At 38.1% G+C, this 17,472-nt stretch overlaps 1 protein-coding gene across 1 annotated transcript in view; it reads right to left on the bottom strand.

Annotated features, from left to right (window-relative positions):
* The window catches only part of MYO16 (myosin XVI), a 638,577-nt gene that overhangs the window by 227,223 nt on the left and 393,882 nt on the right, over positions 1-17,472 (bottom strand). Inside the window, 1 exon segment of the mRNA XM_017868179.1 lies at positions 1,553-1,625. Coding sequence (XP_017723668.1) covers positions 1,553-1,625 — 73 coding nt within the window.

Below are 17,472 nucleotides of genomic sequence, written 5' to 3'. Positions count from 1 at the left end.
ATGGCAAGTCCCTAGTAGACTTCAGAGGTCATCATTCCATCTGTAATTTCTACATGTCGCTTACCAGGAGATGGATAAAGCAGGGAATCTCATTGCAGACATGAAAGCTTGCCTGTTTTCTAAGATAATAACCTAAGGAATCTCTACCGATGCCAGACAGCTTCAAACCCTTGAGATGAGAGATGCACCTTCATAAGCACCCTGCAGACCCACATATATTGTCATATATTCTACTGGTCACACTTAACTGCTTTCTTCCTTATGTTCGTCACTACTTTTCTCACAATAAGCAATAAAAATAAACACATGAAGTCTTTCCTTTTCTATTCATCCACAGAAAACTATGAAAGGAGAAGAGATCTATGGCCTCTATAGTTCTAGTTCAAATTAGACATTTTGTAAAGTCTTGTAAAGAACATGGTTCATGCTGACTCACCCTGGATTAGGTAAGTCAGCATAATTAAGATCTAAACACAGGATGATACAGAGCTTTTCTAAAAATAAAACTGGCCAATTGTTAAGTTTTTAAAGTGTTCCCATTTGCGACAGTGATGGGTAGGTATCCATCATTTCTTAATCATATACAGTATGAGAGTAACTGACACGAGAACCTCTGTTGAATCATGTTTAATCTCAGAACTCTGTAAGTCTATTAACCTGATTTTACAAACAAGAAAACCGAAGTTCACTCTAGAGTCTTCATCTTGGCCAAGAAATCGACGCTAGTAAAAGTCACAGACTTGCATCTCAAACACATTCTATTTAATTGTTTATCCTACCACACTACCCACGTTAAGAAAATAAAGCTAAACAAATTACATGGTTATGAAAATTCCTCCCAAATGCTATGGAGTTGTAATTCTTCCTGTATTATAATAGAGCTTGGTTTTCTATTTTTTCATGTTTACCTTCCTACAGGTTGACTTTACCCCTCTGTTTGATAAGGAGAATTGTATTTCTACTGTCTTTATTAACACTTAGTTTTTAGGTATACTTAATAAAACTATCCATGTAGTGCTATGAAGATGCCTAAATAATTTAATACTTTCAAAATGCCCCAAATTATAGATGGATTAAAAACAACCCATGCATCTCTAATGTATTTTTATGATTTTCCAATAGTCCTATGTATGAATGTTACATGGAGATGAATCTACAAATAACATCATGTAGCATAATAGAGCATTTTCATTCTGATGTTTGGCCAAGGTTTTTGAAAGCCTTCACGTTATTTCAAATCTTCATTTTCTCCCTTCTCTCTGACCTAGTTGAAAGAGCATTTCCATTAGCACAACTCTGGTCTTCATCTTGCATTGTCTTTTAAGACAAGTGATTCTGCTTTCAACGTGTGACTATGCCAGTTGTTTACAAGATCACATAAAATGATTAATATATTGATAAACCAGAGATATTAATCTTAAAACATGAGAGTAAATTATTTATTTTAATTCCATACTTGTTAAGTAGTTACACTGTCTTTACAGAATTAAAAACAGAACTTAGTTTTAAAAGCCATTCAAGTTCACACAATTTTAAAAGAAAGACTACTTACTTGTTCAAATTCATTCTTTTGAAACTCTTCAAAACCAAAAATGTCCAATATGCCAATATCCAATGTCTGCATGCTGAAAGAAAACAATACACCAGGATAAATGGGCATCCTTAAAACTCCTTCATGACCCTCTGCTCATTCTTCAGGTCAGAAGAATCCAGACACTTAGCACCTTGCTGCCAATTTGGACTAAAAATATGAAATAATTATTTTAGAGTCTCATTTAAAAAACTCTGAAAGTTAGTAGCCCAAAAGTGTTATTTCAATGCTTTGATTCAAACACATGCAGATTTATAAAAACACATCATCTTGTATATTAGACCTTTGTCCAATGCATAGTTTGCAAAAGTTTTCTACCATTCAGTAGGTTGTCTATTTACTCTGTTGATAGTTTCTTTTAATAACCTGTACAACAAACTCCCATGATGCAAGTTTACCTGTGTAACAAACCTGTACATGCACCCTTACACTTAAAAATTAAAAAAAACGAGACTTTGAGGCCAAAAAACCCGAAAACCACATTGATTTTAAATTAAAAATGTACCACTATGTGGGTGATTTAATATTTGCTTATATGAAATAGTCCTTGTTGCAGTCTCCTTAGGTTGGACTTTTTTTCCTTTAAGGAACTGAACCTACATGTCAAGTGGTCCTCACTAGCTGCACTTGTGTCTTCTCAGGCTATGCAAGTGGTAAGTCCGAATTTTTTCATCACACCCAAGTGTGACGTCAGGTAAAACACAGTTAAGTCACACGCATGTTCTTTGATGGATCAAATTTAGTCACTTCAAAAATTCTTCCAGAAGTAATTCTTATAAAAGGAGAATGAAAAAAGTAGAACTTTGGAAGGATAATTTAAATAAATTGATCTTGTTATTCAATGTGAACTATCACTCTTAGAAACAGAATTTACTACAATTATCGATGATAAAAATCTCAGCTGTCTGAGCCCACTTGGTAAGCAAGGAAAGATGTAAGACAGGCCCAAGTCAGTGACAGCTGCTCTAGCCACGGAGATCAGGTGAAGAGGGTCGCAGGGAACGCAGGGAAGCGTAGCATGGGTGACGTTGGCATGAGCCTGCTTCTTACAAGGAAGCCCAGAGATAATTCTGGAATTTCTGGGAGGGCATGTACCCCACCTCCTCCACATCACTGATGTATAGTATGAATGGGATCAATGCTGTACTAATTTTCTGCCAGTGGGTACACTGTTCTGTTATTATTATTGTGCTTACAGGGTCAATATCCATTATTTGGTTGGTTGTTAAACTGGTATTTCCTTGCTTTTTCCAAACTGCAGAACCAAACTGGCAAACACCTCAGTCTTCGCACTGTATTTTGTTTTTCACATACAGTACGTAATTCTAATCCATGAGGGTCTATAATACATCGCTTCAATGACCATTTTTTCTCTAAAAATATAGTCATAATTCTATAATATCCTGCCTGTAATATCTGTTGTTATATGTGGTAGAATATAAGCTTCATAGTTAGGAGGGAGAGAATTTTTTTAAAGCCTTCATACAAATTTCACATGTTAATATAATACAAGGAGAGAAAAAAAGAAATCATTCAATATATTTTCCTAATTGACTTAGTTTATAAGAAGAAAGAATAAAATAGCTTTATAACTCATAGTGTGTCCAAATAAACTCTACATGGATGAAATGCTGGAACAAGAAATTAAAATGGTATAAGAAAACAAATGCGATTGTTTTTTCTGATTTCAGTTTTGGGAAAACTCAAAATAAGTGTTTTAAACTATTGAACACTTTTCAACTATTAAACACTTATTCAACTATTAAACTCCTTTGCAGGATAAGTCATATAAATAAAATTGTTTCTGTTAGAGGTAAATGTTATGTAAAAATGTATTGCGTCATTCGTTTTGGTCGGTACTTTTCAATCTACTGAAACATCGCTCCAGTTTTCTGTTCACCATCCAGCATCCACGCATCCTCCTCTCCATCCTGCTGGCCTTACGATTTGCACAAACAGATGTTTGGAATGATGTTCGCTCAGTGCTAACAATGCTGCTGAGGCTTAGGGTGATTTTTTTGTTTGTTTTGGTCGTGTGTGTGTGTCTGTGTGTGTGTGTGTTGGGTGTGTAGCGGGGTGTGGTTTGGTGTGTGTGTGTGCTGAGTGTGTAGTGTGGGGGTGTGGTTTGGTGTGTGTCTGTGTGCATGTTGGGTGTGTAGCGGGTTGTGGTTTGGTGTGTGTGTGTGCTGGGTGTGTAGTGTTGGGGTGTGGTTTGCTGTGTGTGTGTGTGTGTGTGTGTGTGTGTGTGTGTGTGTGTGTGTTGTCTGTGTGATGCGCTGCATCATTTTTCTTAAAGCAGTTTAGTGATAAAGTTTGTCAGACTTTGGAGATGTTCAGTCTTGGGGTAGGTTTAAATACTTTTTGGTTGGTTAACTTTAGACAAGTTACTTAAATATTTTGAACTGGAGTTTCATCGTGTGTACAAACAGAAGACCAAGTAAAATTTGTCCACCTAGATCATTGCTAGAATTAGAGGTGATATGAAGTTCTAAAACAAATAGCTGTTACACAGGGTTTCCCAAAAGCTACCGCTTTTTTAAAAAAAAAAATTTTGTTTTAAGTATCAACCCTTTTTTTTTTTTTTGAGACGGAGTCTCGCTCTGTCGCCCAGGCTGGAGTGCAGTGGCCGGATCTCAGCTCACTGCAAGCTCCGCCTCCCGGGTTCCCGCCATTCTCCTGCCTCAGCCTCCCGAGTAGCTGGGACTACAGGCGCCCACCACCTCGCCTGGCTAGTTTTTTGTATTTTTTAGTAGAGACGGGGTTTCACTGTGTTAGCCAGGATGGTCTCGATCTCCTGACCTCGTGATCCGCCCGTCTCGGCCTCCCAAAGTGCTGGGATTACAGGCTTGAGCCACCGCGCCCGGCCTTTAAGTATCAATCTTATTAAAATAACAAAGAAATACAATTTGAAAAAATTAGAATGAGAAAGCTACTTTCCTGTACACCTTTTCTGATAGTTTAAATTGGTAGAGGCTTCCTCAAAAACAATTTAGTTATAAAGCTTTGCAATATTCATATCATTTGAACCAGTACTTCCATATAGAGGAACCTATTCAGGCCGGGCACGGTGGCTCAAGCCTGTAATCCCAGCACTTTGGGAGGCCGAGACGGGCGGATCACGAGGTCAGGAGATCGAGACCATCCTGGCTAACACGGTGAAACCCCGTCTCTACTAAAATACAAAAAAAACTAGCCGGGCGAGGTGGCGGGCGCCTGTAGTCCCAGCTACTCGGGAGGCTGAGGCAGGAGAATGGCGTAAACCCGGGAGGCGGAGCTTGCAGTGAGCTGAGATCCGGCCACTGCACTCCAGCCTGGGCGACAGAGCGAGACTCCGTCTCAAAAAAAAAAAAAAAAAAGGAACCTATTCTAAGATTTTCAGAAATGCTTTTGAAGACTTATAAACAAGGATGTTCATTGTTATCTTAATTACTACAACTACAAGAAGAAATATTTATTTATATCCCACACCGAAAACACAATTAATTAAATAGCATGGACCCTATGATAAATTAAGAAAGCAATTTATAAATTCTGCATAAGTAATAACCCCAATTATATATCCAGAAGGCCTGGAAAGAAATAGAGTGAGCCTTGAAAAAGGAAATGGAGACATTGCTTTGTTTACTTCTTTTAACTATTCTCAATTTGCTAAGGTTGCTATATTGAAACATCTATTTTTATAACCAGCAAATATTTCATTGATGTGTATATAAAGGTAATATGAAAACACAGGAAATGTTCATGAACAACATTAATCCCAAAACAAAAGCCAGAAACAAAATGTATACACCTTTAGTATACTTAAAGAATAATTTGAACTATGTTAAAAAAGAAACGTAAGACACAGGAAAAATAAAGTCTATGTTAACAGTACATGTAAGAAGCTGGTAGACCTGGAGGTGATTTCTTAATTTCCTAAATGTTCTATACTGAGTATTATAAGAATATTTATCTTTAACGTTATTTAAAAAATATATTTTAAAAAATATATTTAAAAAAATAATTTTGTAGAGAAAAGTGACACCAATATCCCTAAGGGCAGAGAGGGGAAACTACAGGCCCGTCGCAGTAGGAGAAAAGTGTCTGGTTTTGCCTGTGATAAGAGATGCTGCCAAGGCAGGGACAACTTAAGGAGTCAGGAGAAAAAGCACTGAGGCCTCCCCCCTGAAGGCCGGGTGCTGGTCCCAAGCACGGATTCCTCCGTCCACTGACATCAGGGTCCCTATGTCAGGCTCTCAGGTTTGACTGCTCTCCTTGCTTCCCAGTTGACCTTGGCAGAAGAGACCTATGATCATGGCATATTGTTTTGATAGAATTTAGGGAAAAGAGCAACAGATACCAGTGACACCATGTCGCTTCATACATACCTGCCTCCCTTACAAGGATGGCAAATTGCATCCACACACAGAGAAGAGAAATTTGGCCACTGTGGCATGTGTGGGTGGGCAACATCATTACAGGATGGGTTCACATTGGGGAAAGTGAATGATTAATTAGTAATTTAGAGTGGCATACATTTGATTGGAAGGGTATTCCTCTTAAATGATTTTTTTTTCACATTTCACAGATACCAACTCCATACATAGTCGGTTTTTAAAAAAAGAAAATTCCATTGTCAGGAGAAAAATTAAATGCAAGTTTAAAGCATTTGAAGGACTACTTCTGCAATTACTGAGACGCATAATATGTTCATTTAAAATAATTTATTTCATCATTTATGACTGAAATATGTGTCTGTTACTGCAATAGCAACCTTGGCAGGATAGTAATAAAAACTTTTAGCCAGCAAAACGCCCATACTACATAGCAGTCCGCATGACTGTCCTTTCCCTTATTGATATTTGACTCCTATTCCACAGGCATTTAACTTAACATTCAATTTCTGACAAGGGGGAGCAGAGAGGTCATGTGATCCAGCCAAGACTCAATCCTATAGGCAAAATTAACATATGAATTAGATGATCTGTTTCAGTTCAAATTCTGCCTTAGAATTCTCCTGAGAGCTTTCCTGATAGTTAACAAAACTGTCAGCTTGCATTGACATATTAGTAAAATGCAACACCCTTTACATCAGACAAAATATTAAACGCCAAGACATCAGTCTGGTTTTCATTCTACCTTTCATGTAGATAGGTATAGGGTGGAGAAAGGACTGAATTAAACAGAATATCTATCTTAGAACACGGGCAAACTCACTTCATCTGAGCAGAACAATCTGATGGTGTGTATAAGGCTGCTTTTGTCCTCAATTATCCTCAGGCAAGGAGATTCCCTAGAGAGTTATCCAAGTAGTCAGTTTAGGAAGTAGCTTAACCCTACTTGGCACAAAAACCTTTAGATGACTTAGACCAGTAGGACCCCAGATGGGGCAAGAATTAAATATAAACACATTCCAGACATGAGCAATCTTGTCCAGACCTACTGCCCTTGGGATCAGCTGCACGTACATAGAGGCTAGTGCTGGAAAGTCCCTGGAGACACCGAGCATTCATCAACTGCACTGTCAATATGCTGATTTATTCATTTACAATAAGTTTTGCTTTCCTTAGTTGGCATGATGCCTCGCTGTGGAGGTGAACCCTGCTTAAATCTTACCTTATTTCAACCTCTCAGTCTATGAGAGAAACTTGGGGGGAAGAAGTAGGACTCTAGGATTGCATACTTTTGGGGGTTCCTCTCTTTTATTCTTTGAAGAAAGTACCTGAGACTTCTCACTTTCTGCAACCATGCCAGAAATTATGGAAAGCCTTTGCAATTGTGACAGTTGAGCTAGAAGCTGGGAGTAAACAGAGGCCCTCTGGCCTTCTCTATCCTTTATGGTAGGTACAAACTAGCATCTTCCTAGATACAGTCATTCCCTGCACCTTTCCCCACAGAAATATATGTTAGGAAGTACAGAACTACGGACCCCTTGCAAGGAAGACTACAGTAACTAGACTTTGAGAAAATCTGGGATGCAGGTGAACACTGGAGGCCTGTGCACGAAGCACTGTTAAGAGCATTTAAAAATGCCTCTCCTCATTTAATCCTAGCAGATACTGAGATACAGAATGGTGAAGTAAGCTGCCCCAAAACACAGATGAGTATTAGAGAGACCAAGCATTTGAACTTGGCCATCTAGCTGTAGGGCCTGTGCCTGTAAGGTCTCTGAAGCACTGCAGAAAACTATTTCCAACTGCTGGTCTTACACCCGAGTCTAACTCTGCTCTCCTTAGAAACAGGAAGGGCACTGCCTGCACTTGGGATAAGAAAGTGAGCAGTTTATCAATAACTGTAGTAGTGATAAGAATATACATAGTAACAGATCACTTATATCCTTCATAGTAATAAAAGCCACACTCACACTTTAAAGCATGAAGTATCTTTTTTCTTTTCTTTTTTTTTTTTTTTGAGATGGAGTTTTGCTCTTGTTGCCTAGGCTGGAGTGCAATGGCATTATCTTAGCTCATCACAACCTCTGCCTCCTGGGTTCAAGTGATTCTCCTGCCTCAGCCTCCTGAGTAGCTGGGATTACAAGCATGCGCCACCATGCCTGGCTCATTTTGTATTTTTAGTAGAGACGGTTTCTCCATGTTGGTCAGGCGGGTCCTGACCTCAGGTGATCCACCTGCCTCGGCCTCCAAAAGTGCTGGGATTGCAGGCATGAGCCACCGTGTCCAGCCAAATGCTTAGTATCTTAATAAATTTGTGTTTTTATGTATTATATGCTGCATTTATAACAATGACATATATGTCTGTTTTGTTACAAAAAGCGTCTTTAGAAACAAGAATCAAGTCAACCTACAACACAATTTAATTACTTTTCAAAAACAATAAATAATATTTATGTTGACTCATATCTCTACTCTCAAACAAGTCTCATTTCAGAATAATAGTAGACTAAGTAAGACACCAGTAGTCCACAGGTATTCTGTAATCATGAAAAAGCATGGTTATGAAGCACAGATAGAAACACGGATAAATAGTTATCACAAAGTAGTTTGTGTCCAAAAAAGAGCCAGAAACAAAACTGTACTTATGGGATGTGGAGCATCAGGAACCCACATACATGGCTGCTGGTAGCTTGAAGCTGAACTTTGGAAAATGCTTTGACTTCATCTACCAAAGCTGAACACATGACTACTGAGTGACCCAGAAATTCCACTCGTGGGCTTGTAGCCTGGAGAACAAGTATGTATGTTCACCCTAGCATATGCACAAGAATGTTCAGGCTGTTTTGTTTCCGTTTTGTTTTGTTTTGTTTTGTTTTGTTGAAACAGTCTTCCTCTGTCACACAGGCTGGAGTGCAGTGGCGCAATCTCGGCTCACTACAACCTCTGTGTCCCAGATTCAAGCGATTCTCCTGCCTCAGCCTCCCAAGTAGCTGGGATTACAGGTGCGTGCCATCGCAGCCAGCTTTTTGCATTTTTACAAGAGTTGGGGTTTTGCCATGTTGGCCAGGCTGGTCTTGAACTCCTGGCCTCAAGAAATGCACCTGCCTTGGCCTCCCAAAGTGCTGGGATTACACGTGTGAGCCACTGCACCTGGCTGGGGCTGCTTTATTTCTAATGGTCAAAACTGGAAACAACACAAGTGTCCATCAATAGTAAAATACGTAACCGAATCATATGCAGAGGTATGTCCAGACATCTTTTTACAAAATAATATTATATAGGAATACAATACGAATGAATTACCACTATATTCAATTTCAGATGTGCGTCTCACACAGGAAACATTGAGCAAAAAGAGACAGGAGTGCTGGGTTGATTCTACGTCTTTTTTTTTTTTTTTTTTTTTTTTTTTTTTTTTGAGACGGAGTCTTGTTCTGTGGCCCAGGCTGGAGTGCAGTGGCATAATTTTAGCTCACTGCAACCTCTGCCTCCTGTGTTCAAGCAATTCTCTTGCCTCAGGCTCCCTAGCAGCTGGGACTACAGGCATGCACCGCCATGCCTGGCTGATTTTTTTCTTTTTTTTAATTGGAGACGGGGTTTCACTATGTTGGCCGGGCTAGTGTCAAACTCCTGACCTCGTGATCTGCCCGCCTCGGCCTCCCAAAGTGTTGGGATAACAGGCATGAGCCACCATGTCTGGACTATATCTTAGTCTTTATGGAGATTACCTGTTATGTTACATGTGTAAAAATAGACTGAACCGTACACATAACATGCCCTTTAGCTATGTTCTACCTCGATACGGTTTGGCTGTGTTCCCACCCAAATCTCATCTTGAATTGTAGCTCCCATTATCCCCATGTGTCATGGGAGGGACTCCTTGGGAGGTGACTGAATCATGGGGACAGGTTTTTCTCATGACAATCTCGTGATAATGAATAAGTCTCATGAGATCTGATGGTTCTATAAAGGGCAGTTCCTTTTGCACGTGCTCTCTTGCCTGCCCCCATGTAAGACGTGCCTCTGCTCCTCCTTCACCTCCCACCATGATTGTGAGGCCTCCCTAGCCATGTGGCACTGTGAGTCCATTAAACCTCTTTTTCTTTATAAATTACCCAGTCTCAAGTAGGTCTTTATTGGCAGAGTGAAAACAGACTAATACATATCGCAATAAAACAGTAAAAAACAAACAAAATTTACGCTCACTTGGATCACAACTATGCACTGTGATAGAGATTATTAGGTAAATATTTGTTAAATGAGGAGCACTTAAATGCAGATTTATTTTGGCACTGCCAAATCAAACGTGATGTTATAACAGTGAAATTATTATGGCTGGCTCTGGCTACTACAAGAGGCTCAAGCATCAGTCATTAGTAGAAAGATTATCAGCAGGGAAGCAAATTACCAGCAAGATGTTTGAGTGACCCAGAACTTAAGGAAGAACTGAAAATACATTCTTCATGAAGTTAAATACACTGACCACAGTATTTCTCCCACTAGTGTTTTCACTGATGGTTAAGAGTTATATCTGGTCTCCTCCCTATGTCTGCTGACGCCCTCGTCAGCTACACATTGCTCTGTCAAAGTGGAGATCCACTTCTTGGGGGTATCTTCAGGATAATGACTTTACTTCCTCCAACAAAAATGATAGTTTCTTGTGTTCAAGCAATTATGTGGATGTGAGTCAGCGAGACAAACTAGAGGGAGGCTGCTTGTTGCTGAGGTATGTTGTCAAGGAGGGATGGATTTCCTGACCATGTACATCAACTAAAGAAGCACAGCATGAATAAAAGCTTTTAAAAACCCAAGCAATAGCAGTACATGAAGTCAACTCAGCTGTCCGCTATGTGGGGTTTGTACTTGCTATCTCAAAGTCAGTGACCAACTATATTATTCTGCATCCCATACAATAACAGAGAGTGGTTATATCTATATTCTTCAAAAAAATGAGTCTGTATCATTGTATTTGGACTACCTTTAGTAAAATGGTGAAGTCAAAATGAAAACTTACATGAAGATGCAGGAATTCTGTAGCTTATTTGTCTTTTCAAGGAAATATTAATGTCAGTATTATATCAAGAAGAGATTTCTCCTTTCCTTTCTGTCTGTGTCTGTTTGTAGATGACGTGGGACAAAGTTCAGCATCAGGATTCAGGACTTGGAATCAGGTTAGCCCATTTATTTGAGATGGGCTATATTTGAGAGATCTCATGCCACAAAAGGATCCACGCACATCGACATACAGATAGGCTTGAAAGGAGACTGAGCCCTGAGGTGTATCTGAAGCTTATGTTTTGGTTTTTGACAAACCTGAGGGTCACAGAGAAGATAGTGAGTCAGAGGATATGACCAAGGTCTGTCAAGGAGTGCTCAGGAATATTATAAGGAAACTCAAAAAGCACAAAATTCAAGTACATGGGTCTGGTGTACAGGCCAGCAATTCAGGAAGAGAGACAAAGTTGGGACCCCAGCAAGAGTAATCCGGATAGGTGGGGTGGAAGATTTCTGTGATTGTCAGTGAAAACATATGATTACCAACCATCGAAAAGAGAGTTTTCCCTATGTCTGAATCCCGTGTGAATGAGTGAACGAGTTCTAGCAGGCACATGCTTCCCTGCAAAAGAAAGCCAGCCATGGCAAATGTATATGGATGGTGACTGCAGGAAAGGCAGGAATCCAGGTTCTCCATGGAGTTCTAGTGCTTCTCCAGGACTTGGACTTGTTACGGTAGATGCCCTAGGAGAGGCAAGCTAATCCAGGTCATGAGTTTGAGGATTTCTAAGAGTGATCTTCTGATTTGCAGCCTTCAAAATTCACCCATTATTAGTGGCCCTACCAATTCTCCTAAGACCTCGGGATCCATGGAATTGGATGCATTTTTAGCATCATTTGGGTTGGGGAAGGCCAATTCAGAGGTCATTCATTATGGTATAAAGTAGTGAGAATGCATTTGCAGAAAGAAAGTTTTGTGGTAGAGCAGAGTGAAGACTTTGTACAGCTGCTGGCTGAGCCTTCAGGGTGGCTTATTGAGCTCCGTGAATATTTTAGAAGCATTCACAAAACAACGCTCTTCTCAGGGGTGAAAACCTTTCCTGGCTGATTAATTCTATTTTGTCTTTTCTTGATGTTAAATCAGTATACTGAGAGTGCTATCGGTAGTTGGGTCAACTTTTACTAATGAGAGGTGAGGGAGGACTCAACATAACTGTTTTGCAAATGGAAAGAGAAGCCTATGGGCACTTTCTCACAATTTCGACCTGTCAATCAGAAAGTACCGTAAAGCCTCACCGTGCCCTTCAGTCTTAACAATTGAGAATGGAAGACACGGAACCTATCCTCAGGCAGCGTTCAGTCTATTTGGAGAGCAACAAGCTGGGAGAGGTCATCTTCACTTTTCGTAACATTGAATTGCTTGCCTGCTTCTGCTGGCAGAAAGCAGCAGTCTCCTAAGGCACATAGTGTTTTGGGCTCCAACGCTCCTAAATATTTTTAAATAGGCTACTGAAGAGTTTTTCAAGTGTGTCCTGAGTTCTATGGCCAACTAAACCTGGCTACTCTTTATCTTACGTTCAAAGCTTTTCAGTCCATTGGACTGTGTGCTGTTTCAAGAGAATGTACAACTCTCTTTTGGACCAGAGGCACTCCCTTTCTTGAATTTTAAAATTTGTTTCATAGAAATCTTGAATGAATATCCCACAGAATGTTCTTTGGGAAACCCTTTCCTGGGGCCAATCACTTTCTTCCTCCCACAGTTCTCACGTGAGATTCAGATGGAGAAATGCATTGGTAAGAGAGAAGGAGGAAGACAGGAGAGAGAAAGAGAAGACTAGAGAGATGAAATCCATGGTACAGATGGTATTTGTTCCCAGAAATATAATTTTGATTTTACTCTGCATGGTGTATTTATTTTGTACTTCAAACCAATTAGAGAATTACAGTCTACCTTTCTTGTTTTGATTTAGTCTTTGGCCTTAGAGCGCATGCATATTATCAATAAAAAGTTCAAATATTACTGGCAGTTGGGAGATGGATATCAATTGAAAAGGTTTTTTTTTTTTTAATTAAAAATGAAAGACAGTGTGGCACTAAATCATTCCAATTTTAGCCATCCCAATCAGAAAATTGACTGTGTCTTGGAGTGCTATAATGTATGGATTGGTCTGATGTATCCAAAATGTATTTTAAGAGCACAGGATATTTGGGTGTTACTGACAATTTCAAACTTATCCTAACTAGGAATTATAGACTCATAGGTCTTAAGATCAAAAACAAGCCAAAGAGAGATGTAGGCTAAACCTCCATCTGTAGGCAGATGGGATGTGATTATCACAATTTTAGGGATGAAGAAAATTAAGATTCACAAGACATAAATGTTTATCTAAAGATTTCATTAATGTTAAGTAGCAGGCTCAGAATAGGAATCCAGATCTTTTGCTTCCTATTACCCTTTAAAAATTTAAAACCCAGTTAAAAGATAAAACTACTGTATATGCATGTAGACAAAATTTACACGCTGCATACCACTTCAACCCTGTAGCTAAGGGCTACAGTAAAAAGTGCTGCTCACTTTTTTTTTTTTTTAACTTATCATGCTTTTATTAATAGAGTTCCTTTTCTCCCTTAATTATCTTCCAGCCCAAACGTTCCTTTTTTATTTTTTTATTTTGGTTCTTTAAAAAATAAATTGTATTGTGTATGTTAAAGTAGACAATGTGATGCTATGAGATACACATATATAGTAAATGGTTATTAGAGTGGAACTAATTAACATGTCCATCACCACACACAGTTATCCACACCCCTACCTCATGGCAAAAGCAGGTATATTCTACTCATTCAGCAAAAGTCCTGAATACAACACACTGGTATTAACCATAGTCCTCACGTCCTATATTAGTCCTTTTACTTGTTCATCCTACATATTTGCTACTTTGTATCCTTCTATCTCCATCTCCTTATTTCATTTCCTCCAGGGGCTTCTGGCTACTAAGTGTTTTACAAAGCACTTCTGGATCTTTCTGCAATCTAGTACAAGTACTAAAACTCAACAGTCTTCATTACCTGAAGGTTTGGGATTTTAATGGCCCAGAAGATGACAGACCAAAGAGTTTGAAAACACTGGGAAGGCAGATAATCTCAGAATCTCCCAAATCACTCATAAAATGGCGAGCTGTCTTTTCAGTAATGAGCTTCAAATGTACATACAAAAAATGTGTGATTCCAAGTAACAGCTATGAACATTGAATTAGAGACTTGTAGCAAGGCGATGTTTCTAGATAACCAAGCACCACAAAACTCAAAACAGTAAGTAGTTATTATTGTTCATAATCGTGTGTGTCACCTTGGGCCGCCTGGCAGACATTAGCAGGTTCAGGATGACCTAACCCACCGGCCCCACAATTGGCCGGCTGAAGGCTGGAGCAACAGGACTGTCTGTCTCATCTTCCAGCAGGCCAGCCTGGCCTTACTCACATGGCAGTGACAGGGATCAGAGCGAGCAGAATCATGCAAGGCTTCGGAGTTGGCACACCATCATTTCTGCTGCATTCTGTTAGCTAAAGCAAGTCACAAGGCCAGCTCGAATTCAAAGGGAAAGGAAAGAGAATTAACCTCTTACAAGACAAGCATCAAACATATATTGTACAGGGCATGGATGCAGAGACTAATAAAAATTGGGATCACTTTTTTGCAGTGTACCACATGACACTTCTCTTGATAACGGCCTTTAAGCTAGGCTTTAATTATTGTATTAGTTCATTCATCATTGCAATAAATACATATTGAGCACCTTGATTGGGAAAGCACTGTGCTGCATTCTGGAGATCCAGATAGAAAGGAATAAAGGATAGCCTCGCCTGTGGAGACACGTCCATATTCACATAGATTTAACTCTCGTAATAATTTCATTTGAAATAAAGAAATTACCTATATTTTAAAGAGTTGTTTACAAAACATTTAAGCTTTAAAACTAATCTTTTTTCTGTTTGATGATCATCAATGTGGGAGGCATTTTTGCAAAAACTCAGGCTTTTAAGTCTCGCATACCACGGTTCATATCCCAAGCCCACCATTTCCTGGCTGCGTGACTTGGGCCATTTACTTAACCTCTCTGAGTTCCAGTTTCTTTATCTGGAAAAGGGAGACAAGAATGCCAACCTCATAGCTAATGTCAATGTAAACTGTAATATCAGCAGCTCCAAGCCTGTCTCATTTACAGGTAATATTCAAAAATAATAACCACAATAATCATACCTTCACAACTTCTCACACCTGCACACATAAAGACGGCAGGCTTGGAAAATGTATTTTCCACTAGACAGTATGTGAAGAGAGAATAGTTCAAAGTTTGAGACGGACAAAAACTGAAAATGTCCTTTAGTTGCAAAGCACATCCTCCTTAATTAGAAAATTACACTCGAAAAAGGCAAACGATATTTAACTAGTGGTAGTGACATTTCCTTCCCGGTGTTTTTTTCGGGGACAGACAGGGTCACAGAGAGCCAAAAAGGGACATTCTGCTCTCCTTTCTGTACGGCACTGCAGTGTTATTTATTCTGGCAGAACTGCCACTATGCTCAAATGACAGGCACAGAGAGCATAATAAACAAAGATTCGGCTAACTCTATTGAGCAGGACAGTTATCAGGGGTTGAAAAGAGGCCAAATGCATTTCCCCAGTTAGAAATGAAACGAGAGAGCAGGAATAGCTAACAGTGCAATGAATTTTTTCCTTTATATAAAATATACAAGCTTTAGCCTCTGCACTCTTGGCTCAAGAAAGAGCTAGCAAAACAAAACGCTAAAAGGATTTTATTGGTCTTTTAAATCATTGTATTTCATATACATTTTGTTATTAAAACTATGTGGCTCTCAATATTTGTAAATAACCTATTAGTCATTAACAGAAAGAAAAAAAACTACTGTTTAATATTAAAAATGACATATTCTCCTAGATCTGATAAATCTATTTTCCTCTCCATCTCCTGAAACTATGTACATAGTTTCAGATGTACTATATGAAACATAGTACATCTCCATGTACTTAACACGAAATACATAGTTCTTTATTGGGTCAATAAGCTGCACTATTCTTGAAGCAATTTATCATAGATATCATGATTAATATTTAAATTTAACCACTATTTTGTCTACAGCATACTTTTCTAAAAATAATGAGTGATAAATTTTTAACCATTATGTTGCACTTATTATCTGATAATTTAAAATTATTTTTAAGTATTATAATCTGTATGATACTTTGGTAAAACCCCAATACTTTTCTATTCCTCTAGATTCTTCTATTTGAAAATAAAATGGTCTCACAAAGTAATGCAAAACAAATGCACAATTGCAGAGAAAAGGTTTTTAGCTCTTTAGGAAATCATTATACATATGGGTATTTTGGTAAGGAAATGGAGCAGAAGGGGAATTATTTAGAAAGCAGGTTTGTCTCAGATATTTGCTAAATTGTATAGTTTGGGTTGTCATGGTAATAAGCACCGTGATTTAAATAAGTCTACACAGAAATAGAAGTCACTCATACTATATTCATAAGAATCAAAGAAATCTCATTATTTAATGGTAAAAAAAAAAAAATACATATCCCCAGTTTGGATGAAGAAGGGAAAACATGGTGTGTTAAAGTTATTTTCTGACAAACTGATTGTTATTTTATCTCTGAAGGAACATAAAGACAAAATATTTAGAACTAAACAACAAAGGCAGCACTACAGATAAAACTTCTGGGATACACTAAGAGGTATTTAGGAGATGATATTTTATAGACTCAGGGTAAAAAAAAAAAAAATCATTGGAAACTAGGAAATAAATATTCAGCTCAGGATTTAGGGAAAAAAATTGGACCCAAAAAGTCAAAATTAAAGAAAGAAAAAGAATGATATAATAAATATCATTAATATTATTTAAATAATATTTAAATAATAATATTATTAATTTAATTATTTAAAATAATAATAAAACTACAGAAAATATATTTTTGAAACTTCAGAAATTAATTAAACAAAATAACATAAAAGTGAAAATGACAACAAAACAAAAATATGATTCTTGAAAATAATTCGTAGAGGCAGATTCTTGAGCAAGTATTATCAATGATGTTGGGGACAATGCATAATCAAACAGTATCAGGAATGTAAATGTCAAACTACAGTTGAAATAGAGATTAAAAGATTACTAAACAAAGCTAGTTATGATTTAGCTAGTGAATAAAAGTATCAAAGCAGACAAAATTCCAGAAAATACATGTGACTCAAAAAAGAAAGAAAATAATCTGAAACTATAATATACATTGTAAAATAATCAGTACCCAAAAGACAACTCTCCTTTCAAATGCTCAAAAGATTTTAGGGAGATTTCACCAGGCATTAAAGGAGTATATGATCTTCATTCAGTACAAACTGTTTTAGAGAGAAAAAACAGAGAGAGAAAGAAAAGAGAAAGCTAACTAACCTACTTTTTAATGTACATTTGATAGCAAAAGATGGCA

Source organism: Rhinopithecus bieti, unplaced genomic scaffold (assembly GCF_001698545.2).
Source record: "Rhinopithecus bieti isolate Rb0 unplaced genomic scaffold, ASM169854v2 scaffold_3734, whole genome shotgun sequence".
Classification (NCBI taxonomy): Eukaryota; Metazoa; Chordata; class Mammalia; order Primates; family Cercopithecidae; genus Rhinopithecus; species Rhinopithecus bieti.
This window is presented reverse-complemented; position numbering and strand designations above follow the sequence as displayed.